Raw genomic sequence first — 26,730 nt, forward strand, 5'->3', positions numbered from 1 at the left:
GTTACGCAACCGATGAAAATATAATGCCGCTCGACTGATTCTGAGTGCTGCTGTCAAACCGGAGCCGGTCGTGAGCACACTGCCCAGGTATGGGAAACTCTCCACTCTCTCAACAACTGCCCCATCATCGATTGGGAGTTGTGGGGGTGCAATGCCTGATGGTACAAAATACCCAGGCAGGTGCTTAGTTTTGGTGTGGCTGATGGTAAGGCCCCACCTCTTAGTGACACGCTACAGATTCAGCAGCAGCGCCTCCAACTCCTCCTCTGAGTGCAGCAATTACCAGATCATCGGCATACATAACATGGTTGACCAATAGGGAACCATCCCTTGACCGCACCAGGGCATCGATCAGCCTCCCATTGTATCTGTACCAGATGGAAATTCCTCTGGTACAGCCATTAAAAGCTTCACGGACTACGTGGTCGAAAAATGTGTTAAATAATGTGGGAGCCAGAGGACATCCCTGTCGCACCCCAAGGTGAACAGGAAATGACTCCGACTCCCGGCCACGTAGTTTTACCCGGGCCCGCTCACCATCATGAAGGTCCTTAATGATCGTGAGCAGAGGGTCAGGGACTCCGAAAGCACGAAGTATAACCCGCGTGTGTACACACACACACGTGTACACACACACACGTGTACACACACACACGCGTGTGTGTGTGTGTGTACATGTGTGTGTGTGTACATGTGTGTGTGTACACGTGTGTGTGTGTACACGTGTACACACACACGTGTACACACACACATGTACACACGCATGTGTGTACACACACGTGTACACACACACATGTACACACACACACGTGTACACACACACATGTACACACACACGCGCGCGTGTGTACACGTGTACGTGAGTGCGGTTGGGGTTGCAGCTCGGTGTCGACTCCCGCGGGCCCTATCAGCGGCGCCCACAGCTTCCTACGAGCACCACACTCGAACATCCGGTACTCACTCCCACACGCACAGGCACACACACACGTCCCGTGTACACACACACACGTCCCGTGTACACACACACACACGTCTCTTGTTTCAACTGCCGCGCCCCATAGACTCACTCACACAGAGACCCATAGACTCACTCACAGAGACCCATAGACTCACTCACACAGAGACCCACAGACTCACTCACACAGAGACCCATAGACTCACTCACACAGAGACCCATAGACTCACTCACACAGAGACACATATACTCACTCACACAGAGACCCATATACTCACTCACACAGAAACCCATCGACTCACTCACACAGAGACCCATAGACTCACTCACACAGAGACCCATAGACTCACTCACACAGAGACACATATACTCACTCACGCAGAGACCCATAGACTCACTCACACAGATACCCATAGACTCACTCACACAGAGACCCATAGACTCACTCACACAGAGACCCATAGACTCACTCACACAGAAACCCATCGACTCACTCACACAGAGACCCATAGACTCACTCACACAGAGACCCATAGACTCACTCACACAGAGACACATATACTCACTCACACAGAAACCCATAGACTCACTCACACAGAAACCCATAGACTCACTCACACAGAGACCCATAGACTCACTCACACAGAGACCCATAGACTCACTCACACAGAGACCCATAGACTCACTCACACAGAAACCCATAGACTCACGCACACAGAGACCCATAGACTCACTCACACAGAGACCCATAGACTCACTCACACAGAGACACATATACTCACTCACACAGAAACCCATAGACTCACTCACACAGAAACCCATAGACTCACTCACACAGAGACCCATAGACTCACTCACACAGAGACCCATAGACTCACTCACACAGAGACCCATAGACTCACTCACACAGAAACCCATCGACTCACTCACACAGAGACCCATAGACTCACTCACACAGAAACCCATAGACTCACTCACACCGAGACCCATAGACTCACTCACACAGAGACCCATAGACTCACTCACACAGAGACACATAGACTCACTCACACAGAGACACATAGACTCACTCACACAGAGACCCATAGACTCACTCACACCGAGACCCATACACTCACTCACACAGAGACCCATAGACTCACTCACACAGAGACCCATAAACTCACTCACACAGAGACCCATAGACTCACTCACACCGAGACGCATAGACTCACTCACGCAGAGACCCATAGACTCACTCACACAGAGACCCATATCCTCACTCACACAGAGACCCATAAACTCACTCACACAGAGACCCATATACTCACTCACACAGAGACACATAAACTCACTCACACATAGACCCATAGACTCACTCACACAGATATCCATATACTCACTCACACAGAGACCCATAGACTCACTCACACAGAGACCCATAGACTCACTCACACAGAGACCCATAGACTCACTCACACCGAGACCCATAGACTCACTCACACAGAGACCCATAGACTCACTCACACAGAGAGTCATAGACTCAATCACACCGAGACCCATAGACTCACTAACACCGAGACCCATAGACTCACTCACACAGAGACACATAGACTCACTCACACAGAGACCCATAGACTCACTCACACAGAGAGTCATAGACTCACTCACACCGAGACCCATAGACTCACTCACACCGAGACCCATAGACTCACTCACACAGAGACACAAAGACTCACTCACGCAGAGAGCCATAGACTCACTCACACAGAGACCCATATACTCACTCACACAGAGACCCATATACTCACTCACACAGAGACACATAAACTCACTCACACAGAGACCCAAAGACTCACTCACACAGAGATCCATATACTCACTCACACAGAGACCCATAAACTCACTCACACAGAGACCCATAGACTCACTCACACAGAGACCCATAGACTCACTCACACAGAGACCCATAGACTCACTCACACCGAGACCCATAGACTCACTCACACAGAGACCCATATACTCACTCACACAGAGACCCATAGACTCACTCACACAGAGACCCATAGACTCACTCACACAGAGACCCATAGACTCACTCACACAGAGACCCATAGACTCACTCACACCGAGACCCATAGACTCACTCACGCAGAGACCCATAGACTCACTCACACAGAGACCCATATCCTCACTCACACAGAGACCCATAAACTCACTCACACAGAGACCCATATACTCACTCACACAGAGACCCATAAACTCACTCACACAGAGACCCATATACTCACTCACACAGAGACACATAAACCCACTCACACAGAGACCCATAGACTCACTCACACAGATATCCATAAACTCACTCACACAGAGACCCATAGACTCACTCACACAGAGACCCATAGACTCACTCACACAGAGACCCATAGACTCACTCACACCAAGACCCATAGACTCACTCACACCGAGACCCATAGACTCACTCACACAGAGACCCATAGACTCACTCACACAGAGACCCATAAACTCACTCACACAGAGACCCATAGACTCACTCACACCGAGACCCATAGACTCACTCACGCAGAGACCCATAGACTCACTCACACAGAGACCCATATCCTCACTCACACAGAGACCCATAAACTCACTCACACAGAGACCCATATACTCACTCACACAGAGACACATAAACTCACTCACACAGCGACCCATAGACTCACTCACACAGATATCCATATACTCACTCACACAGAGACCCATAAACTCACTCACACAGAGACCCAGAGACTCACTCACACAGAGACTCATAGACTCACTCACACAGAGACCCATAGACTCACTCACACCGAGACCCATAGACTCACTCACACAGAGACCCATAGACTCACTCACACAGAGAGCCATAGACTCACTCACACCGAGACCCATAGACTCACTCACACCGAGACCCATAGACTCACTCACACAGAGACACATAGACTAACTCACACAGAGACCCATAGACTCACTCACACAGATAGCCATAGACTCACTCACACCGAGACCCATGGACTCACTTACACCGAGACCCATAGACTCACTCACACAGATACACATAGACTCACTCACGCAGAGAGTCATAGACTCACTCACACAGAGACCCATATACTCACTCACACAGAGACCCATATACTCACTCACACAGAGACACAAAAACTCACTCACACAGAGACCCATAGACTCACTCACACAGAGATCCATATACTCACTCACACAGAGACCCATAAACTCACTCACACAGAGACCCATAGACTCACTCACACAGAGACCCATAGACTCACTCACACAGAGACCCATAGACTCACTCACACCGAGACCCATAGACTCACTCACACAGAGACCCATAGACTCACTCACACAGAGACCCATAGACTCACTCACACAGAGACCCACAGACTCACTCACACAGAGACCCATAGACTCACTCACACAAAGACCCATAGACTCACTCACACCGAGACCCATAGACTCACTCACACAGAGACCCATAGACTCACTCACACAGAGACCCATAAACTCACTCACACAGAGACCCATAGACTCACTCACACCGAGACCCATAGACTCACTCACGCAGAGACCCATAGACTCACTCACACAGAGACCCATAAACTCACTCACACAGAGACCCAAAATACTCACTCACGCAGAGACCCATAGACTCACTCACACAGAGACCCATAGACTCACTCACACCGAGACCCATAGACTCACTCACACACAGACCCATAGACTCACTTACACACAGACCCATAGACTCACTCACACACCCCCTTAGACTCACTCACACACACCCCCATAGACTCACTCACACCGAGACCCATAGACTCACTCACACACAGACCCATAGACTCACTCACACACCCCCATAGACTCACTCACACAGAGACCCACAGACTCACTCACACACATACCCATAGACTCACTCATACAGACCCGTAGACTCACTCACACAGACTCCCACATAGTTACTCACACAGAGACCCATAGACTCACTCACACAGAGAGCCATAGACTCACTCACACCGAGACCCATAGACTCACTCACACCGAGACCCATAGACTCACTCACACAGAGACACATAGACTCACTCACACAGAGACCCATAGACTCACTCACACAGATAGCCATAGACTCACTCACACCGAGACCCATGGACTCACTTACACCGAGACCCATAGACTCACTCACACAGATACACATAGACTCACTCACGCAGAGAGTCATAGACTCACTCACACAGAGACCCATATACTCACTCACACAGAGACCCATATACTCACTCACACAGAGACACAAAAACTCACTCACACAGAGACCCATAGACTCACTCACACAGAGATCCATATACTCACTCACACAGAGACCCATAAACTCACTCACACAGAGACCCATAGACTCACTCACACAGAGACCCATAGACTCACTCACACAGAGACCCATAGACTCACTCACACCGAGACCCATAGACTCACCCACACAGAGACCCATAGACTCACTCACACAAAGACCCATAGACTCACTCACACCGAGACCCATAGACTCACTCACACAGAGACCCATAGACTCACTCACACAGAGACCCATAAACTCACTCACACAGAGACCCATAGACTCACTCACACCGAGACCCATAGACTCACTCACGCAGAGACCCATAGACTCACTCACACAGAGACCCATAAACTCACTCACACAGAGACCCAAAATACTCACTCACGCAGAGACCCATAGACTCACTCACACAGAGACCCATAGACTCACTCACACCGAGACCCATAGACTCACTCACACACAGACCCATAGACTCACTTACACACAGACCCATAGACTCACTCACACACCCCCTTAGACTCACTCACACAGAGACCCATAGACTCACTCACACCGAGACCCATAGACTCACTCACACACAGACCCATAGACTCACTCACACACCCCCATAGACTCACTCACACAGAGACCCACAGACTCACTCACACACATACCCATAGACTCACTCATACAGACCCGTAGACTCACTCACACAGACTCCCACATAGTTACTCACACAGAGACCCATAGACTCACTCCACAGAGATCCACAGACTCACTCACACAGAGACCAATAGACTCACTGACACAGTGATCCATAGACTCACTTACACAGAAGCCCATAGACTCTCACACAGAGACCCATGAACTCACTCACACAGAGACCCACAGACTCACACAGAGACCCATAGACTCACTCACACAGAGACCCATAGACTCACTCACACCGAGACCCATAGACTCACTCACACAGAGACCCATAGACTCACTCACACAGAGAGCCATAGACTCACTCACACCGAGACCCATAGACTCACTCACACCGAGACCCATAGACTCACTCACACAGAGACACATAGACTCACTCACACAGAGACCCATAGACTCACTCACACAGAGAGCCATAGACTCACTCACACCGAAACCCATAGACTCACTCACGCAGAGACTCATAGACTCACTCACACAGAGACCCATATCCTCACTCACACAGAGACCCATAAACTCACTCACACAGAGACCCATATACTCACTCACACAGAGACACATAAACTCACTCACACAGAGACCCATAGACTCACTCACACAGAGACCCATAGACTCACTCACACAGAGACCCATAGACTCACTCACAAAGAGACCCATAGACTCACTCACACCGAGACCCATAGACTCACTCACACAGAGACCCATAGACTCACTCACACACCCCCATAGACTCACTCACACAGAAACCCATAGACTCACTCACACAGACCCATAGACTCACTCACACACCCCCATAGACTCACTCACACAGAGACCCACAGAATCACTCACACACATACCCGTAGACTCACTCACACAGATTCCCACATAGTTACTCACACAGAGACACATAGACTCACTCACACAGAGATCCATATACTCACTCACACAGAGACCCATAAACTCACTCACACAGAGACCCATAAACTCACTCACACAGAGACCCATAGACTCACTCACACCGAGACCCATAGACTCACTCACACAGAGACCCATAAACTCACTCACACCGAGACCCATAGACTCACTCACACATAGACCCATAGACTCACTCACACCGAGACCCATAGACTCACTCACGCAGAGACCCATAGACTCACTCACTCAAAGACTCATAGACTCTCTCACACAGAGACCCATAGACTCACTCACACAGAGACTCATAGACTCACTCACACAGAGACCCATAGACTCACTCACACAGAGACCCATAGACTCACTCACACAGAGACTCATAGACTCACTCACACAGAGACCCATAGACTCACTCACACCGAGACCCATAGACTCACTCACACACAGACCCATAGACTCACTCACACACCCCCATAGACTCACTCACACAGAGACCCACAGACTCACTCACACACATACCCATAGACTCACTCATACAGACCCGTAGACTCACTCACACAGACTCCCACATAGTTACTCACACAGAGACCCATAGACTCACTCCACAGAGATCCACAGACTCACTCACACAGAGACCAATAGACTCACTGACACAGTGATCCATAGACTCACTTACACAGAAGCCCATAGACTCTCACACAGAGACCCATGAACTCACTCACACAGAGACCCACAGACTCACACAGAGACCCATAGACTCACTCACACAGAGACCCATAGACTCACTCACACCGAGACCCATAGACTCACTCACACAGAGACCCATAGACTCACTCACACAGAGAGCCATAGACTCACTCACACCGAGACCCATAGACTCACTCACACCGAGACCCATAGACTCACTCACACAGAGACACATAGACTCACTCACACAGAGACCCATAGACTCACTCACACAGAGAGCCATAGACTCACTCACACCGAAACCCATAGACTCACTCACGCAGAGACTCATAGACTCACTCACACAGAGACCCATATCCTCACTCACACAGAGACCCATAAACTCACTCACACAGAGACCCATATACTCACTCACACAGAGACACATAAACTCACTCACACAGAGACCCATAGACTCACTCACACAGAGACCCATAGACTCACTCACACAGAGACCCATAGACTCACTCACAAAGAGACCCATAGACTCACTCACACCGAGACCCATAGACTCACTCACACAGAGACCCATAGACTCACTCACACACCCCCATAGACTCACTCACACAGAAACCCATAGACTCACTCACACAGACCCATAGACTCACTCACACACCCCCATAGACTCACTCACACAGAGACCCACAGAATCACTCACACACATACCCGTAGACTCACTCACACAGATTCCCACATAGTTACTCACACAGAGACACATAGACTCACTCACACAGAGATCCATATACTCACTCACACAGAGACCCATAAACTCACTCACACAGAGACCCATAAACTCACTCACACAGAGACCCATAGACTCACTCACACCGAGACCCATAGACTCACTCACACAGAGACCCATAAACTCACTCACACCGAGACCCATAGACTCACTCACACATAGACCCATAGACTCACTCACACCGAGACCCATAGACTCACTCACGCAGAGACCCATAGACTCACTCACTCAAAGACTCATAGACTCTCTCACACAGAGACCCATAGACTCACTCACACAGAGACTCATAGACTCACTCACACAGAGACCCATAGACTCACTCACACAGAGACCCATAGACTCACTCACACAGAGACTCATAGACTCACTCACACAGAGACTCATAGACTCACTCACACAGACACCCACAGATGTCCAAGTATGGCAGGGTCACCCCCCCGCCCCACTTGCCCCTGTGTAGGCTACCCGGGACAGCTTTGTCGCTACCTTTGTGTATCTTTCTTGTAGCGCACGCGATTTCACAACTGCAGTCCATGGTCTATCCACTGCAAACCCCCGGCCAATGAGCCGGCCACCACCGATGACCCGACCACCACCGTCCCCCATAATGATCACCTGGTGCCTGTGTGTAAAGGCATCGCCACTGGGGAGACAAAGGCGGCCGGGCGTGGTGCTGGCCACCCACCCCCTCGTGTGCCACAGTGCCGGCCTTCATAGGTGCTACTCGCTAACAGCACTTGCCCCAACAGTATGTTAAGGCTATACAGGACATCTTTGTCTTTATCTGTGTTTGTCTGTGTGTGTGTCTTTGTAGATGTATTTGTGTGTCTCTGTGTGTGTGTATCTTTGTGTCTGTGTGTGTGTCTTTGTAGATGTATTTGTGTCTCTCTCTGTGTCTGTGTGTGTCTCTGTGTCTCTTTGTGTCTGTGTGTTTCTGTGTCAGTGTCTCTGTGTGTCTGTGTGTTTGTCTGTGTGTGTCTGTGTGTCTGTATGTGTGTGTCTCTGTGTGTCTGTGTGTGGCTGTGTGTGTGTGTCTCTGTGTGTATGTGTGACTGTGTCTCTGTGTGTACGTGTATGTCTTTGGAGATGTATGTTTGTGTGTATGTCTTTGGAGATGCATGTGTGTGTATGGCTTTGGAGATGTTTTGTGTGTCTCTCTGTGTGTGTGTCTGTGTGTTTGTCTCTGTGTGTGTGTCTCTGTGTGTATATCTTAATAGATGTATGTTTGTGTGCTTGCGTGTGCGTAGTATGCGTGTGCGTGCGCGCGTGGGTGTGAGTACACACTCACACATGCACAGACACGCACACACACGCACACACACACACAAACACACGCACAGACACACACACACGCGCACACACAGACACACACGCGCGCGCACACGCACACACACGCACAGACACACACAGACACACACACACATAAACACACGCACAGACACGCACACAAACGCACACACGCACACACACAGACACACACACACACGCGCGCACACGCACACACGCGCACAGACACACACACATGCACACACACGCACACACATGCACACACACACACGCGCACACGCAGCCGTATAAGTAGTCGGGGTACTTCCTTCCCCGTGTTGCCACTCGCTCGGACGGGCTAATTGAGCTTCGCGTGTGAGCTGAGCCCATCACCAAACCCTCCACTATCACCAACCCACCACCACCACCAACCCACCACCATCACCAACCCACCACCATCACCACCATCATCGTCGTCGACTCAACCCAGCAAAACTATTTTTAAACAAACTTCACCTATTTTCGTTAAAAAAAACTAATCTGCCCCTGAAATCGATTTTCGGCACACAACAAACGCGCGCATCGTTGACTTCGAAAAAAATCAATCGATACATCGATAGAACCTCGATCTTCGGGCGAGCGAACTTGTCGAGCGGACGATGTCGTGGAACAGCTACGTGGAGAACCTCATGGCGATGGGCAAGTTCACGGACGCCGCCGTCGTGGGCATCGCCACCAAAAGCGTGTGGGCGTCACACGGCAAACTCCTCGCAAATATCACGGTGACTCTCACACACACAGACACGTGTGTGTGTGTGTCTGTCTGTGTGTGTGTCTGTGTGTGTCTGTCTGTGTGTTTGTTTGTGTGTGTCTGTGTGTGTCTGTGTGTCTGTGTGTGTGTCTACGTGTGTGTCTGTGTGTGTCTGTCTGTGTGTGTGTGTCTGTGTGTGTCTGTCTATGTGTGTGTCTGTGTGTGTGTCTGTGTGTGTGTGTGTTTTTGTGTGTGTCTGTGTGTGTGTTTATGTATGTGTGTGTGTCTGTGTGTGTGTGTCTGTGTGTGTGTCTGGGGAACGGTAGTGTAGCGGTTAGCGCTACGCTGCGCTATGAACCCGGCGACCCGGGTTCGATTCCCGCTCACGGCCAATACCAGCAGTGACAATTATTATCTGAACCGGTCCTGGGCCTCCCCTAGGTCGACTCAGCCTCAAATGAGTACCTGGTGCGATGTGTAAACATCGCTACTGGGGAGACAAAGGCGGTCGGGCGTGGTGCTGGCCACTCACCCCCTCGTGTACCGTTCGGGCCTTCATAGGTGCCCGTTAATAGCACTTGCCCCTACAGTCTGTTAAGGCTATATAGGCGATCTTTGTGTGTGTGTGAGTATCTGTGTGTATCTGTGTGTGCGTGTCTGTTTGTGTCTGTGTGTGGGTCTATTTCGACCACGTAGTTCGTGAAGCCTTCGATGGCTGTACTGGAGGAATTTCCATCTGGTACAGATACAACGGGAGGCTGATCGATACCCGGGTGCAGCCAAGGGATGGATCCTTATTGGTCAACCATGTTATGTATGCTGATGATCTGGTAATTGCTGCTCACTCAGAGGAGGATTTGGAGGCGCTGCTGCTGAACCTGGAGCGTGCCACTAAGATTTGGGGCTTTACCATCAGACCCACCAAAACTAAGCACCTGCCTGGGTATTTTGAACCATCAAACACTTCACCCCCATAACTCCCAATTGGTGATGGGGCAGTTGTGGTGAGTGGAGAGTTCCCCATACCTGGGCAGTGTGCTTATGACCGGGTCCGGTTTGACAGCAGAGATCTCACTCCGATAGTCGAGCGGCATTATCTTGTCATCGGTTGCGTAACGCCGTGTGGAAGCTACCTGGTCTGTCGCTCCACACGAAGCTTCAGGTCTTCTCGGCCACAGTCATTCCCTCCCTTCTCTCCGCTTGCGAAACGTGGACCCCCTAATGGAGCATCTTCGCCGGTTAGAAACATTTAGGCTGACCTGCCTACGATCCATCCTGGGTTTAACCAGGCTGGATTGTGTGAGATCTGAACAAAGTCCCATCGGTGAGCTCTTCCAGCAGGCAAGGCTGCGTTGGCTGGGTCATGTCGCCCGCATTCTCAGCCACCGCATGCCTCAACAGATTTTGTTTGGCCGCATAGAGGGGGATTAACGGGCGCGGCACGGGCTAGAAAAGAGAGATGGAGTGATGTGGTACAGGAGGATGTGGAGCTGAGTGGACTTGCCGATGACTGGTACCAGCGGTGTCAAGATCGGCCTCTGTGAAGGAGGCTCGTGAAAGACGCTGCTGGGCAGTTGGAGGCAGTAGCCCTCCAACAACAACGGAGGGCAGAGGAGCGACGCTCACAACAACGAGCGGAGCGCCGGGTGGTTAAAGCACAGCAGTTGGCACAAATGGGGGTACAGGTGGTGCATCAGCCACTCATCTCGGTCATCTCAGTCAGTCGATCCGTGGCACCTGGGTCTGCCCCGTGACCTCCTGCCAGCGGGCATTCAACATTTCACGCGGCCTCAATGTGCACCTAGCCTGGCACAAGCGCCGAGGTGAAGTCACCGCCACTTAGTGGCGAATGGCGGTTGATGTTGTGCGTCTGTGTGTGTGTGTCTGTGTGTGTGTGTCTGTGTGTGTATCTGTGTGTGTGTCTTTGTGGGCGTCACACGGCAAACTCCTCCAGAACATCACGGTGACTCTCACACCCCCACTCTCCGTGTGTCTGTGTGTGTGTCTGTGTGTGTCTGTGTGTGTGTCTCTGTGTGTGTCTGTGTTTGTGTCTGTGCGTGTGCCTGTGTATGTGTCTGTATGTATCTGTGTGTATGTGTCTGTGTATGTTTGTGTGTGTCCGTCTGTGCGTGTCTGTTTATGTGTGTCTATGTGTGTGTCTGTGTGTGTCTGTGTGTATCTGTGTGTGTCTGTGTGTGTCTATGTGTGTGTCCGTATGTGTTTGTGTCTTTGTGTGTCCATCTCTACGTGTCCCTGTCTGTATAGGGAGCGGTAGTGCAGTGGTTAGCGCTACGTTGCGCTACGAACCTGCCCACCTGAGTTCGATTCCCGCTCACGGCCAACACCAGCAGTGACGATTATCTGAACCGGTCCTGGACCTCCTTTAGGTCGACTCAGCCTCAAATGAGTACCTGGTGGTGGTGTGTAGTAAACATCGCCACTAGGAAGACAAAGGCGGTCGAGCGTGGTGCGGGCCACCCTACCCATCGTGTGCTATGATAGGTACTCGCTAACAGCACTTTCCCCAACAGTATTTAAATGTTTTTGGGGAATCTTTGTCTTTGTGAAAAAAGACGTATACAATAGGCGACGTTTCAGGCAATGGCCCTTGAACGGCGCACACAGTTCCACTTAAGTGGTATGTGAAAGGATTATTTGGGATGAAGAAGAAGGCCCATTGCCCGAAACGTCATCTCTGATATATTTTCCAATGTAAGGCCCCCAAGACAAATATCCCCCGTGTAGCCTTAACAGACTGTTGGGGCAAGTGCTGTTAGCGAGCACCTATGAAGGCCGGAACTGTGGTACACGAGGGGGTGGGTGGCCAGCACCACGCCCGGCCGCCTTTGTCTCCCCAGTGGCGCTTTAAGGCCACACACACAGAGACGGTGTTGTTTGCATGTTGTGTGTTTGTTGCATGTAATTCTGTATGCATGTTGTATGTACGTGTGCTGTAAGTATGTTGGATGTGTGTTGAACTTCTTTCGCACCGTACGTGTCCAACCGTGCTAATCGGATGTTGCAAACCTCGTTAGCGTGTTTAAGACAAATATTCTTAAAATGTTAACTATTTACGGCCTTCGGCCAGGAAAGTCCGTTTCGAAGTTTTAAAATGAAACATCTTCCAATTGTATTATGTTTTGAATTAAATAATTACATTTCTTCATTAAAGCTTATATCATTTGACATCTGGAAGACTTCAATGAAAAGGACATTTCGTGTGAATTTCCTCTCGTCGTTAAGTAGATGGCCTTGCTGGGGGTTCGGTTCGATGCGGACTTTCTCCTGTGTGGGATTGCGGGATCGTGCGAGAAGACAGCCGTCTGCAGATCGATTCCAACGTAATCGATAGTCTGTCCCTGCGCCTCCGTCGTTCATGCAGGGGGCGCGTAGGTTTGCAGCGCCCCCTGCATGAAAACGACGGAAAGTGCAGCGGTCATCACAGACAGATGAAGTTGTGCGCTTATATAAGAGTATTATTAGATGATTGTCAACGTGATCCTGCTCGTGTAACCATCGGCACCATCGCCTCGCCCACTTCCGTGGCTCGTGCTCAGGAGCATCCTGACATGGCGGGCTAAGAGATGTTGACTACCTCGCCTGGTCTGCAGGAGGTCGTGGGTTCGATCCCGGACCCTGGCGATGTCTGCTGCTGCTGCTGTATATTTGAAGTTTGCGTCTCTCTCTCTCTCCCTGTGGTCGGGTGGATTTTTGTCCGGGTCTTCTGTTTTTTTCCCTCCACATTTGGAATCAACATCGCCACGCGCTTCGAGTGTTTGGCTGCTGATATGAACGTTCACGTGCTAAGCCGCCACTTCGACGAGCCATCATTGGTGGTGGCCAGGTCGCTTCTGAGAAACAGCTACGTAGCTCAGTGGGTTCTTACCTAGTAAAGTAAAATAAATAGCTCAGTTTAAGTATGGGTCTCTATGAATATGGGTCTCTATGGTTTATCTTGGTCTCTGTGGGTCCCTATGGTTCCATATAAGTCTCAGGATCTGTGTGGGTCTCTATGCGGTTTTGTGAGTTTGTAGCATCACGCGAGTTCTGTGGCTGCCGCTACACATTTACACACGATGACGACGATAAGCCGCCATTTTCGTTGAGCAGCTGTCCTTTGTGATTGCCAGGTCGCGACTGAGAAAGATTCTACGTAGCTCAATGGGGCATTGCACCTGGCGACATAAAATGTTTAGTTCGCTAATAGTTAATAGGTTATCGCGGTCGGGGATCGAAGGGGCGATGCTGCAGTTGAGGAATTTGCAGCTGCAGGGAATTTCTGTTCAGCACTGGGGGTGTGGTTTTGGGCCGATAGCTGCAGTTCCACTGTGTTTGGGGGTTTAGCTATGGGAGGTAGGGAAACAACCAATCATCCAACTACTCATCCATCCACCAACCCACTCACCCCCCCGCTCACCCACTCATCCATCCACCAACTCACTCACTCACCCACTCATCCAACCAGCCACCCACGCATCCACTCACTCACCCACCCACTCATACATTCACCAACCCACTCACTTATCCACCGACTCACCCACCCACTCACCCACTCACTCACCCAACTACTCACCCCCGCACCCATTCACCCACCAACTCACCCACCCACCTACTCACCCCCACACCCACTCACCTACTACCCATTCACCCACCCACCCACTATCCACCCACCTTAGTCGCGTCGCTACTGCGGAACAAAAGGTTCCTGGAAGACAAAAAATCCGGCGCTAAAAGGCCACACACAGGGAGAGAGCGCCTCTGTCCAAACCCCGTGGTCTCACTGCAGCCCTAAGGACCGACTGCTCATCGTGAGACAAAGGCGGCCGGGCGTGGTGCTACCCCCCCCCCCTCGTGTCCTGTGCCGACCTTCATAGGTGCTGCTCGCTCACAGCATTTCCCCCAACAGTCTATTAAGGCTAAACGGGGGGTCTGTATCGTTGTGTGTGTATATCTACTTGTGTATATGTATGTATATCTGTGTGTATATCTATGTGTGTATGTACATGTGAATGTATATCTGTGTGTATGTATATCTGTGGGTATGTTTATCTGTGTGTATGTATATCTGTGGGTATGTTTATCTGTGTGTATGTATATCTGAATGTATATCTGTGTGTATGTATATCTGTATCTATGTGTATATCTATCTGTGTGTATATCTGTGTGTATGTATATCTGTATCTGTGTGTATGTATATCTGAATGTATATCTGTGTGTATGTCTGTGTGTATGTATATCTTTGTGTATATCTATCTGTGTGTATGTATATCTGTGGGGAGCGGTGGTGTAGAGGTTAGCACTGCGCTATGAACCTGGCGACCCGAGTTTGATTCCCGCTCTCGGTCACCAACACCACCCGTGACGATTATCCGAACCGGTCCTGGGCCTCCCCTAAGTCGATTTTGCCTCAAATGAGTACCTGGCGAGACGTTGTACGAACATCGCCACTCGGGAGACAAAGGCGGCCGGGCGTGGTGCTGGCCACCCACCTCCTCATGAGTCACAGTGCCAACCATAGGCACTGCTACTCTCTAACAGCACTTGCCCCTTCAGTCTGTAACGGCTACACGGGAGACCTTTGTCTGTGCGTGGTACCTTTATCTGTGTGTCCACCTGGGGGACCTTTATCTGTGTGACCACCTGGGGGACCTTTATCTGTGTGGACCACCTGGGGGACCTTTATCTGTGGACCACCTGGGGGACCTTTATCTGTGTGGGCTACCTGGGGGACCTTTATCTGTGTGTCCACCTGGGGGACCTTTATCTGTGTGACCACCTGGGGGACCTTTATCTGTGTGTCCACCTGGGGGACCTTTATCTGTGTGGACCACCTGGGGGACCTTTATCTTTGTGGACCAGCCGGGGCGGTGGTGGTGACCTTTTTTGCCCGTGACTTTGTGTCGTGAAGGCGGCCGAGCTGGACGTGATCCTGGGCAAGGACCGGCAGAAGTTCTTCATCAATGGGCTGACCCTGGGCGGGGCGAAGTGCTCGGTGCTCAGGGACCAGCTGAACCTAGCCGACGACTGGACTATGGACCTCAAGACCAAGAGCGTCGCGGGGGAACCCACGCTCAACATCAGCATCGCGTCCGCCTCCAAAGGTCAGGCTTGCTGATCGTGGTGGTGGTAGTGGAAGTGGAGGTGGTTGTGGTGGTAGTGGAAGTGGAAGTGGTGGTCGTGGTGGTGGTGGTGGTGGTGGTGGTAGTGGAAGTGGAGGTGGTTGTGGTGGTGGAATTGGAGGTGGTTGTGGTGGTGGAAGTGGAGGTGGTTGTGATGGAAGTGGAGGTGGTGGTGGTGGTGGTGGAGGAGGTAGTGGTGATGGTGGAAGTGAAGGTGGTGGTGATGATCATGGTGGTGGTGATGGTGGAAGTGGAGGTGGTGATGGTGGTGGTGGTAGAAGTACTGATGGTGGTGGTAGTGGAGGTCGTGGTGGTGGTAATGGTGGAAGTGAAGGTGGTGATGGTGGTGGTAGTGGTGGTGGTGGAAATTGTGGTGGTGGTGGTGGTGGAGGTAGTGATGGTGGAAGTGAAGGTGGTGGTGATGTTCATGGTGGTGGTGATGGTGGAAGTGGAGGTGGTGATGGTGGTGGTAGTGGTGGTGGTGGAAATTGTGGTGGTGGTGGTGGAGGTAGTGGTAGTGGTGGTGGTGAGCGGTCGTGTAGCGGTTAGCACTGCGCCAGGAGCCCAGCGACCCGAGTTCAATTTCCGCCCACGGCCGACACCAGTGACGAATATGTGAACCGTTGTAGGGCCTCCCCTAGGTCGACTCAGCCTCAAATGAGTATCTGGTGTAGCGGTGTGTAGTAAACATCGCTACTCGGGAAACAAAGGCGGTCGTGCGTGGTGCTGGCCACCCACCCACTCGTGTACCTTGCCAGCCTTCATAGGTGCTGCTCACTAACAGTCTGTTAAGGCTATAGGTGGGGACGGGGGTCTTTCTCGATGGTGGTGTTAGTGGTGGAGGTGGTCATGATGGTGGAGGTGGTGGAGGTGGTGATGATGATCATGATGGTTGGGGTTGGTGTAGGTGGTGATGGAGGTGGTGTTGGTGGAGGTGGTGGCGGTCGAGTTGGTCAGATTAGAGGTGGTGGTGGAGATTGGGATGAGACCAGAATGATGTTGCTACTGCTGATGACGCGACTGGTCGTGCCCTCTTCTCTCCCCCCCCCCCCCCCCCGTAGCGCTGGTGGTGGCGGTGGGCAAGGATGGGGTGCACGGTGGAGAGATCAACACGGAGGCGTTCAAGGTGGCGCGGTACCTCCGGGATAACGGCTACTGATGCTGTGGATGATGCCCATGTCGAGCGAAGCCGCCCGCCACCACCACCACCTCCACTAGCTGCACCACCACTACCATCACCCTCACCACCACCACCACTACCATCACCACCACCACTACCATCACCCTCACCACCACCACCACTACCATCACCAGCACCACTACCATCACCTTCACCACCACTACTACTACCATCACCATTACCACTACCATCACCGACTCCACCACCTCCACCAAGACTCTTACCATCGTCACGGAATCATCATGATCACAGAATCATCATCACAATCTTTGCCCTATTACTCATGAATGCCAATGAAAATAAATGCATACAGTCGTGATTCAATGATTCCCTGTGCGGTGCCGTGTATGGTGTGTGTGGTGTGGTTAATGACATAAAATACCCAGGCAGGTGCTTAGTTTTGGTGGGGCTGATGGTAAGGCCCCACCTCTTAGTGGCAATCTCCAGGTTCAGCAGCAGCAGCGCCTCCGACTCCTCCTCTGAATGAGCAGCAATTACCAGATAATCGGCATACATAACGTGGTTGACCCAAAGGGAGCCATCCCTCGACCACACCCGGTCATCGATCAGCCTCCCATTATATTTGTACCAGATGGAAATTCCTCCAGAACAACCATTGAATGCGTCTCAAACCACGTGATCGAAAAATATGTTAAATAATGTGGGAGCCAGAGGACATCCCTGTCGCACCCCAAGGTGAACAGGGAATGTCTCCAACTTCTGGCCACGTAGCTTAATCTGGATCTGCCCACCATCATGAAGGTCTTTAATGATTGTGAGCAGAGGGTCAGCGACGCTGAAAGCACAAAGAACAACCCAGAGCCCAGGCCTACTGATGGTATTAAAGGCCTTGACCAGGTCAACAAAGCAGTGATGTAGTTTTTGTTGGAATTCCCTACACATTTTCTTGAAGAGGGGGATCACCAGGGCATCCTTCTAATCGTGCAGAACCCGTCCAGTGGTCCAGACTGTTATTGTGATGTCATATAGGTCAGTCTGCAAACAAACACCACCTTCCCTCAGCAGTTGACTTGGGAGATCATCTCTGCCCGGAACCTTTCCTGGTCTCAGACTCTGGATCGGCTTCAGTACTTCCTCAACAGATGGCACATCAGCCAGCCACTCACAGGGGGTGACAACTTATTACAATATTTGAGGCACCGCAGCCCCAGCAGGGTCATCCCCCACTTGCCCTATGATGTTTTCTGGCCTGGGGGATTTCCTCTCCCCCAATAACTCACATAAATACTCTGGAAACCTGCAAAACCTGTTCCTGGGGGTCGGAGATCGGATCACCTTTTTTCTGTAAGGATGGTGATAGGTGTGGTGCCGCAAGTTATTTTTTGATGGAATTAAATAGCGATTTGTGATCACGGGCTACTGAGGCAGATTCCATCTTCTGAGCAACCCACGTCCACCACCCATTCTTGGAGCGCCTCACGGCTGTTGGATCCTCTAACGTGGGATGCTCTAGACGATGAGAGTGGGCCTGTTGCGTTTCCCCAGCCAGCCTGAACACCTCGTCTGTCAGCCAAGGTCTCTAGGTAGGTTTGGCCTGCGCACGCAAAGCAGCCATTGCAGCTGCATGAGTCACAGTCCTAAACCTCGCCCATTTCCCCTCGACATCAGGAGGAGCAGGGGAAGATGCCAACCGCAGCTGCAAGCGATGATGAAATTCTAGCTGGCAAATTGTATCAGCTAAATGAGACCAATAGAGACACCCACCACCGGAGTGGAAGAATGGCAGCGCCTCTTACAAATGACAAGCCGATGGTCAGTTGGCAGATCAGCTCCATGGTCGGCTCTGATGTCAAGGACATAGGCCCGTATCCACTGTTTCATCACTATATAGTCCAGCAGATGTTCTTACTTGGACCCTGCTTGCATCCATGATGTTTTGTGGATGCGCCGATGCCGGAACAGCGTGTTGATAATTACAAGCCCATGGGCTGCACAAAAGTCGAGCAGCCTCATACCGTTGTTATTTAGCTGATCTGGCCCATGTCTTCCAATCACTCCAGACCAGGTGCCAGCATAATGACCAACTCGGGTATTAAAGTCACCCAACAAGATGACTCTATCCCGAGGGTCAACTTTAGTTAGCACCTGTGACAGGGGGTCATAGAAGGCATCTGACTCATCGACCTTGCCTCCATCCCTCCACTGATGTTCATCTTCGGTGGGGGCATAAGTATCCACAACCACCATTCCTCAACTCCTGTTGTTGGAGAGGTGAGCCGACAGTACCCTGGGGCTTACAGCTTCCCACACCTCACCGCCACGCGCCCACGCCCCCTTCATTTTTTTGTTCAGAAGAAGAGCCACACCCTGTTTTTAGGCAGTCTCCTGCCCTGAGCATAGGACTGTCCACCCCTCGTGGTGGCAGGAGCTAGAGCCGCTCCGCCGGACCCCCTGAATACCACAGAGATCCAGGCGGTACCAGTCCAGTTCCCGACAGAAGAGTGGCAGCTTCTCCTCCGCAGTGAGCATTCGAGCATTCCACGTGGCCACCCACAGTGGCTTTTTGTTGTTTCTGGAGGAACCCCGAGGGTAAGGATTATGTCTCCTGACTCCACCAAATGGGGTTTGGCCAGGAGACATCACAGACGCCTGACCCCTCGGGGCCTCCGGCACAAGCTTATATATTTCACACGTGTGTGTTTGAGTGGAAATTGAATTGAAGGTGGCGGGGTTACCAGCCCCTTGTACCTGTCCAGAGCCCCCATTTTCCGCTGTGGTGGATACAGGCGCTATGAAGGGAACAGCCGATTGGAATCGACCTTCCTCCCGTGGCATTGCTCACAGCCACGACAGCCTTGCCGTCCGGCACTACCACCACCTACACCACCTACACCACCTACACCACCTCCACCACCAACAACACCAACACCCACCCTTCGCCAGTAAGTGATGGAGACGTCACCACGGCGCCTATGACAGGCCAACTTCGAGGCCACGTGAAGTGTCGACGGCTCACTGAGAGGTCACCACCACCTCCACCATCAGTCCACCACATGATTGGCACGTCGCATGCAGTGGTCTTGAGGTAAAGTGTGGATATGCCCACCTGTTCCAAGATGAGTCTACGGGTCTCTCTTTGTGTCTCTGTGTAATGGGTCTATGGGTCTCTGTGTGAGTGAGTCTATGAGTCTCTGTGTGAGTGAGTCTATGGGTCTCTGTGTGAGTGAGTCTATGGGTCTCTGCGTGATGAGTCTATGGGTCTCTTTGTGAGTGAGTCTGTGGGTCTCTGTGTGAGTGAGTCTATGGGTCTCTGTGTGAGTGAGTCTATGAGTCTCTGTGTGAGTGAGTCTGTGGGTCTCTGTGTGAGTGAGTCTATGGGTCTCTGCGTGATGAGTTTATGGGTCTCTGTGTGAGTGAGTCTATGGGTCTCTGTGTGAGTGAGTCTATGGGTCTCTGTGTGAGTGAGTCTATGGGTCTCTGTGTGATGAGTCTATGGGTTTCTGTGTCAGTGAGTCTATGGGTCTCTTTGTGATGAGTTTATGGGTCTCTGTGTGAGTGAGTCTATGGGTCTCTGTATGAGTTGGTGGGTCTCTGTGAGTCTAGTGGTCTGTGTGTGAGTGAGTCTATGAGTCTCTGTGTGAGTGAGTCTATGGGTCTCTGTGTGAGTGAGTCTATGGGTCTCTGTGTGATGGTTCTATGGGTCTCTGTGTGAGTGAGTCTATGGGTCTCTGTGTGAGTGAATCTATGGGTCTCTGTGTGATGAGTCTATGGGTTTCTGTGTGATGAGTTTATGGGTCTCTGTGTGAGTGAGTCTATAGGTCTCTTTATAATGAGTCTTTGGGTCTCTGTGTGAGACAATGGGTCTCTGTGTGAGTCTGTGGGTCTGTGCGTGAGTAGTCTATGGTCACTTTGTGGTGATTCCATGAGCCTCTGTGTGGGTCTATGGGTCTCTCACGAGAGTCTTTGGCTCTCTGTGAGAGTCTACATCGCCACCGGGGAGACAAAGACGGCTGGGCGTGGTGCTGGCCACCCCTTATAGGCGCTGCTGCTACTCGCTCCTAATAGCACTTGCCCCTCGAGTTTATTAAGGGCTACACGGGGGACCTTTCCCATTCGTGGCGACGTCTTCCTCTTAGTGTGAAATGAACGGGCGAGTTACTAATCTCAGCTCTAACACATGCGTCCGGTTGAGATGGTGGTGGTTGGTGGTGGGTTGGGTGGTGGTTGCCTGTGGCTAGCAGCAACAGCAGCAACAACAGCAGAAGGGTGAAGCGAATTAATAATTAATTGGACTCAACTTATCAACGAATCGTTTGAGAAACATGCGGAAGCCTCTACCCCCCCGCAGAACGCAATCTGCAAGTTCCTGATGGAAACTCGCGGCTCGAGCTCTATGAGGGGTGAGGAGGGGTGGGGGGGGGTAAAGGGTATGGGGGATCGTGGGGGGGGCTGTAAGGGGGGTGTGGGGGGTGGCTGTGGGGGGGGAGGCTATGGGACGAGGAACTTTTTGGGAAGTTCTGTTGTGTGGGGGGGGGGGTCTGTGAGGGGGGGCGGGGGGGGGTAGTCTATGGGGAGGGGAGACTGTGCGAGCTGTGAGGGGGGGCTGAGGGGGGGGCTGTAAGGGGGGGTGTGGGGGGGGGCTGTGGGGTGGATTGCTATGGGAGGCGGGGGCTCTGTGGGAGGGCTGCATGGGGGGGTCTATGGGAGGGGGGAACTTTGGGGGCAGGGTGCCGTGGGGGTAGGGGGGGGCTGTGGGTGCCGTGGGGGGTCGGGGGGGGGGCTGTGGGTGCTGTGCGGGGGTGGGGGCTGTCAGGGTGAGGGGGGGGGCTGTGGGGGAGGGGGGGCGAGAATGGGGTGCTCGACAAATGGGGCTGTAAACGGCCCCTCCACGTTGTCAAAGAAGTGATGATGGCTCCATACTGGCAGGTCATGTAAACGAGGTTTTCGCTGCAGCACAATACCATGAAGTAAAAATAATTAATAAATGCACGTGCATTTTATAAATAAATAATGCGCTTTGCGATCTGCGGTAATTCATTTTCCACCATGTTTCTTTTTACTTTTTTCACTTAATTTTATTACTTTAATACCATCCCGCGTAACGTCTAAATAATGTTTTGGCAAAACATGACCGTCAAGTGAGGGAATGTTTACAGATATGACAGAGTGAGTTACGAATGCCGGCAACGCATCCCCCATCATACCAATATTACGAGCCATTCCATACACGACGATGCAGTGCACGGGCAAAGAACCAGGAAGGCGTCTCACGTCGTGCGCCGAGGGGTTGCTGCCGAATTTATTCGTTTAGCAATTTGAATGGGAAGCCTGGGGGATGTGCAAAGTGTGAAAGGGGAAGTTACGAAGGCTGGGGACGTATCCCCAAAGTACAAATGTTACGAGTTATTCATCCTACGACGTTTCGACACATTGAACAACTTCGTATATCGAGGTATTAATTATTTGGCAGACGTGTAATTTGGAGAAATTACAGGTGCCGAGTTTACTGGGATAGGTCTGTGTGAGTCTGAGTCTGTATGTGGTGAGTCTATGGGTCTCTGTGTGAGTCTATGAGTCTCTGTGTGAGTCTATGAGTCTCTGTGTGAGTCTATGAGTCTCTGTGTGATGAGTTTATGAGTCTTTGTGTGATGGGTCTATGAGTCTCTGTGTGAGTCTATGAGTCTCCGTGTGAGTCTGTGGGTCTCTGTGTGAGTCTATGAGTCTCCGTGTGAGTCTATGGGTCTCTGTGTGAGTCTATGGGTCTCTGTGTGAGTGAGTCTATGGGTCTCTGTGTGAGTCTATGGGTCTCTGTGTGAGTCTATGAGTCTCTGTGTGATGAGTTTATGAGTCTTTGTGTGATGGGTCTATGAGTCTCTGTGTGAGTCTATGGGTATCTGTGTGAGTCTATGCATCTCCGTGTAATGAGTCTATGCGTCTCTGTGTGAGTCTATGGGTCTCCGTGTGATGAGTCTGTGTCGATGTGAGTATATGGGTCTCTGTGTGAGTTTATGGGTATCTGTGTGAGTCTATGAGTCTCTGTGTGATGAGTCATTGAGTCTCTGTGTGAGTCTTTGGGTCTCTGTGTCATGAGTACATGAGTCTCTGTGTGAGTTTATGGGTATCTGTGTGAGTCTTTGGGTCTCTGTATCATGAGTACATGAGTCTCTGTGTGAGTTTATAGGTATCTGTGTGAGTCTTTGGGTCTCTGTATCATGAGTACATGAGTCTCTGTGTGAGTTTATAGGTATCTGTGTGAGTCTTTGGGTCTCTGTATCATGAGTACATGAGTCTCTGTGTAAGTTTATGGGTATCTGTGTGAGTCTATGCATCTCCGTGTAATGAGTCTATGCGTCGCTGTGTGAGTCTATGGGTCTCTGTGTGATGAGTCTTTGAGTCTCTGTGTGAGTCTTTGGGTCTCTGTGTCATGAGTACATGAGTCTCTGTGTGAGTTTATGGGTATCTGTGTGAGTCTATGCATCTCCGTGTAATGAGTCTATGGGTCTCTGTGTGATGAGTCTTTGAGTCTATGTGAGTGGGTATATGGGTCTCTGTGTGGAGAGTCTATGGGTGTCTGTGTGATGAGTTTATGAGTGTCTGTGTGATATGTCTATAGGTATCTGTGTGAGGAGTCTATAGGTTTATGTGTGGTGAAGGGATGGGTCTCTGTGTGATGAGTCTATAGGTCTTTGTGTCAGTGACTCTACGGATCTCTGTGTGATGAATGTATGGGTCTGTGTGTGATTAGTCTGTGGGTATCTGTGTGATGAGTCTGTGTGTCTCTACGTGATGAGTATATGAGTATCTATGTTATGAGTCTATGAATCTGTGGGTCTTCGAGTGATTATGTGATTCTCCGAGTGAGTCAATGGGTCTCTGTGTGAGTCTCATGTTCTTTGTGTGAGTCTCTGGTTACACGAGTCTATGAGGCTCTGTTTGAGTCTATGGATCTCTATGTAAGGCTATTGGTCTGTGTGAGTATATGTGTGAGTCTATGGGTCTATGTGCGAGTCTCTGGTTTTCTGTGCGAGTCTGTGGCTCTCCGAGTGAGGCTGTGGGTCTCTTTGTGAGTCATACGTTATCATTTCTGTCGGCAGACGAAGTCTGCATTGGCGAGATAAGGAATTATTTCCTGCCCAGAGTTTCCACACTCGGAGGTCATAGGGGCTGAACACCATTGGGACCTGGGTTCGAGCCCTCGGTCAGGGTGTTTCTCTTTCTCTCTGTGGGTTGGTTCAAAATGGCCATGTCGGAGACACTGAACTGACTCACTAACACAGAGACCCATAGACTCACTCACACAGAGGCCCATAGACTCACTCACACAAAGACCCATAGACTGACTCACACAGAGACCCAGTTAATCACTCACACAGAGAACCATAGACTCACTCCCACAGAGACCCACAGCCTCATCACACAGAGACCCATAGACTCATCACATAGAAACCCATAGACTCACTCACACAGAGACCCATAAACACACTCACACAGAGACCCATAAACTCACTAAGACAAAGAACCATAGACTCACTCACACAGAGACCCATAGACTCACTAACACAGAGACCCATAGACTGACTCACATAGAGACCCATAAACTCACTCACACAGAGACCCATAGACTCATCACATAAAAACCATAGACTCAATCCCACAGAGACCCACAGCCTCATCACACAGAGACACATAGACTCATCAAACAGAGACCCATAGACAAACTCACACAGAGACCCATAGCATCATCACATAGAAACCCATAGACTCACTCACACAGAGACCCATAAACACACACAGAGACCCATAGACTCACTAACGCAGAGACCCATAGAATCACTCACACAGAAACCCATAGACTCACTCACACAGAGACCCATAGACTCACTCATATAGAGACCCATAGACTCACTCACATAGAGACCCATAGAATCAGTTACACAGAGCCCCATAAACTCACTCATACAGATCCCCATAGACTCACTTACACAGAGATTCATAGACTCACTCACACAGAGACCCATAGAGTGCCCGTAAACTCATCACACAGAAACCCATGATGGTGGGCAGGCCCAGGTAAAACTACGTGGCCGGTAGTTGGAGCCATTCCCTGTTCACCTTGGAGTGCGTCAGGGATATCCTTTGGCTCCTTCATTATTTAACATCTATTTCAAGCGAGTAGTTTGTGAAGCCTTCGATGGCTGTATCGGAGGAATTTTCAACTGGTACAGATACAGTGCCGGGCTGATAAATGCCTGGGTGCTGTCGAGGGATGGCTCCCTATTGGTCAACCAGGTTATGTATGGCGATGATCTGGTGATTGTGCTCACTCAGAGGAGTTGGAGGCGCTGCTACTGAACCTGGAGCCTGCCACTAAGAGGTGGGGCCTTATCATTAGCCCCACCATAACAAAGCATCTGCCTGGGTAATTTGTGCCATCTCTCAATTCGTGATGTGGCCAGCTGTGGACAGAGTGGAGAGTTTTCTATACTTGGGCAGTGTGCTCATGGCCTGCTCTGGTTTGACAGCAGAGGTTTCACTCCGAATTAGTTGGGCGATATCTTTTCATCGGCTGTATTATGCCACAGAAAGCTTTAGGTCTTCTAGGCCACGGTCATGCCCTCCCGTATTTGTGCTTGCTAAACATGGAACCCCCTAATGGAACATCTTCAGTGGTTAGAAAACATTTAGGCTGGCCTGCCTACGATCCCTCCTGGGTTTAACCAGGCTGGATTGTGTTAGGAGCTCACAAACCCTGGAAAGATCTGGACAAAGTCCCATCGGAGAGCTCCTCCGGCAGGCAAGGCTGCGTGACCCCCATGTACAGCCACCGCGTGCCTAAACAGTGTGGCATGGGCTAGAGAAGAGATGGAGTGACGTGATATAGGAGGACGTGGAGCTGAGTGGACTTGTCGATGACTGGTACCAGCGGTGTCAAGATCGGCCTCTGTGGAGGAGGCTCGTAAAGGACGCTGCTGGGTAGTTGGAGGCAGTCGCCCATCCAGTCACAACGAAAGGCGGAGGAGCGACACTCACAACAACGAGTGGCGTTTCGGGTAGCTAAAACACAGCAAGTTGGCAAAGTAGAGGGCACGGGT

At 51.0% G+C, this 26,730-nt stretch overlaps 1 protein-coding gene across 1 annotated transcript; it reads left to right on the forward strand.

Annotated features, from left to right (window-relative positions):
• Positions 1–9,932: 9,932 nt before the first annotated feature.
• Positions 9,933–17,989, forward strand: LOC144952238 (profilin-2-like). Its single transcript, XM_078882662.1, has 3 exons — positions 9,933–10,409; positions 16,287–16,479; positions 17,559–17,989. Exons 1-3 carry the CDS (start codon positions 10,287–10,289, stop codon positions 17,654–17,656), a joined length of 414 nt encoding a protein of 137 aa, XP_078738788.1. The 5' UTR covers positions 9,933–10,286; the 3' UTR covers positions 17,657–17,989.
• The last annotated feature ends 8,741 nt before the right edge of the window (positions 17,990–26,730 follow it).

This window comes from Lampetra fluviatilis, chromosome 66, assembly GCF_964198595.1.
Source record: "Lampetra fluviatilis chromosome 66, kcLamFluv1.1, whole genome shotgun sequence".
Lineage (NCBI taxonomy): Eukaryota > Metazoa > Chordata > Hyperoartia > Petromyzontiformes > Petromyzontidae > Lampetra > Lampetra fluviatilis.

Excerpts from the sequence above, each read along its gene's own strand:
- LOC144952238 (XM_078882662.1), top strand. The coding sequence starts at position 10,287 with ATGTCGTGGAACAGCTACGTGGAGAACCTCATGGCGATGGGCAAGTTC. Across the intron at positions 10,410-16,286 it reads AACTCCTCGCAAATATCACG|GCGGCCGAGCTGGACGTGAT; the intron begins GTGACTCTCACA and ends TGTGTCGTGAAG. Across the intron at positions 16,480-17,558 it reads CATCGCGTCCGCCTCCAAAG|CGCTGGTGGTGGCGGTGGGC; the intron begins GTCAGGCTTGCT and ends CCCCCCCCGTAG.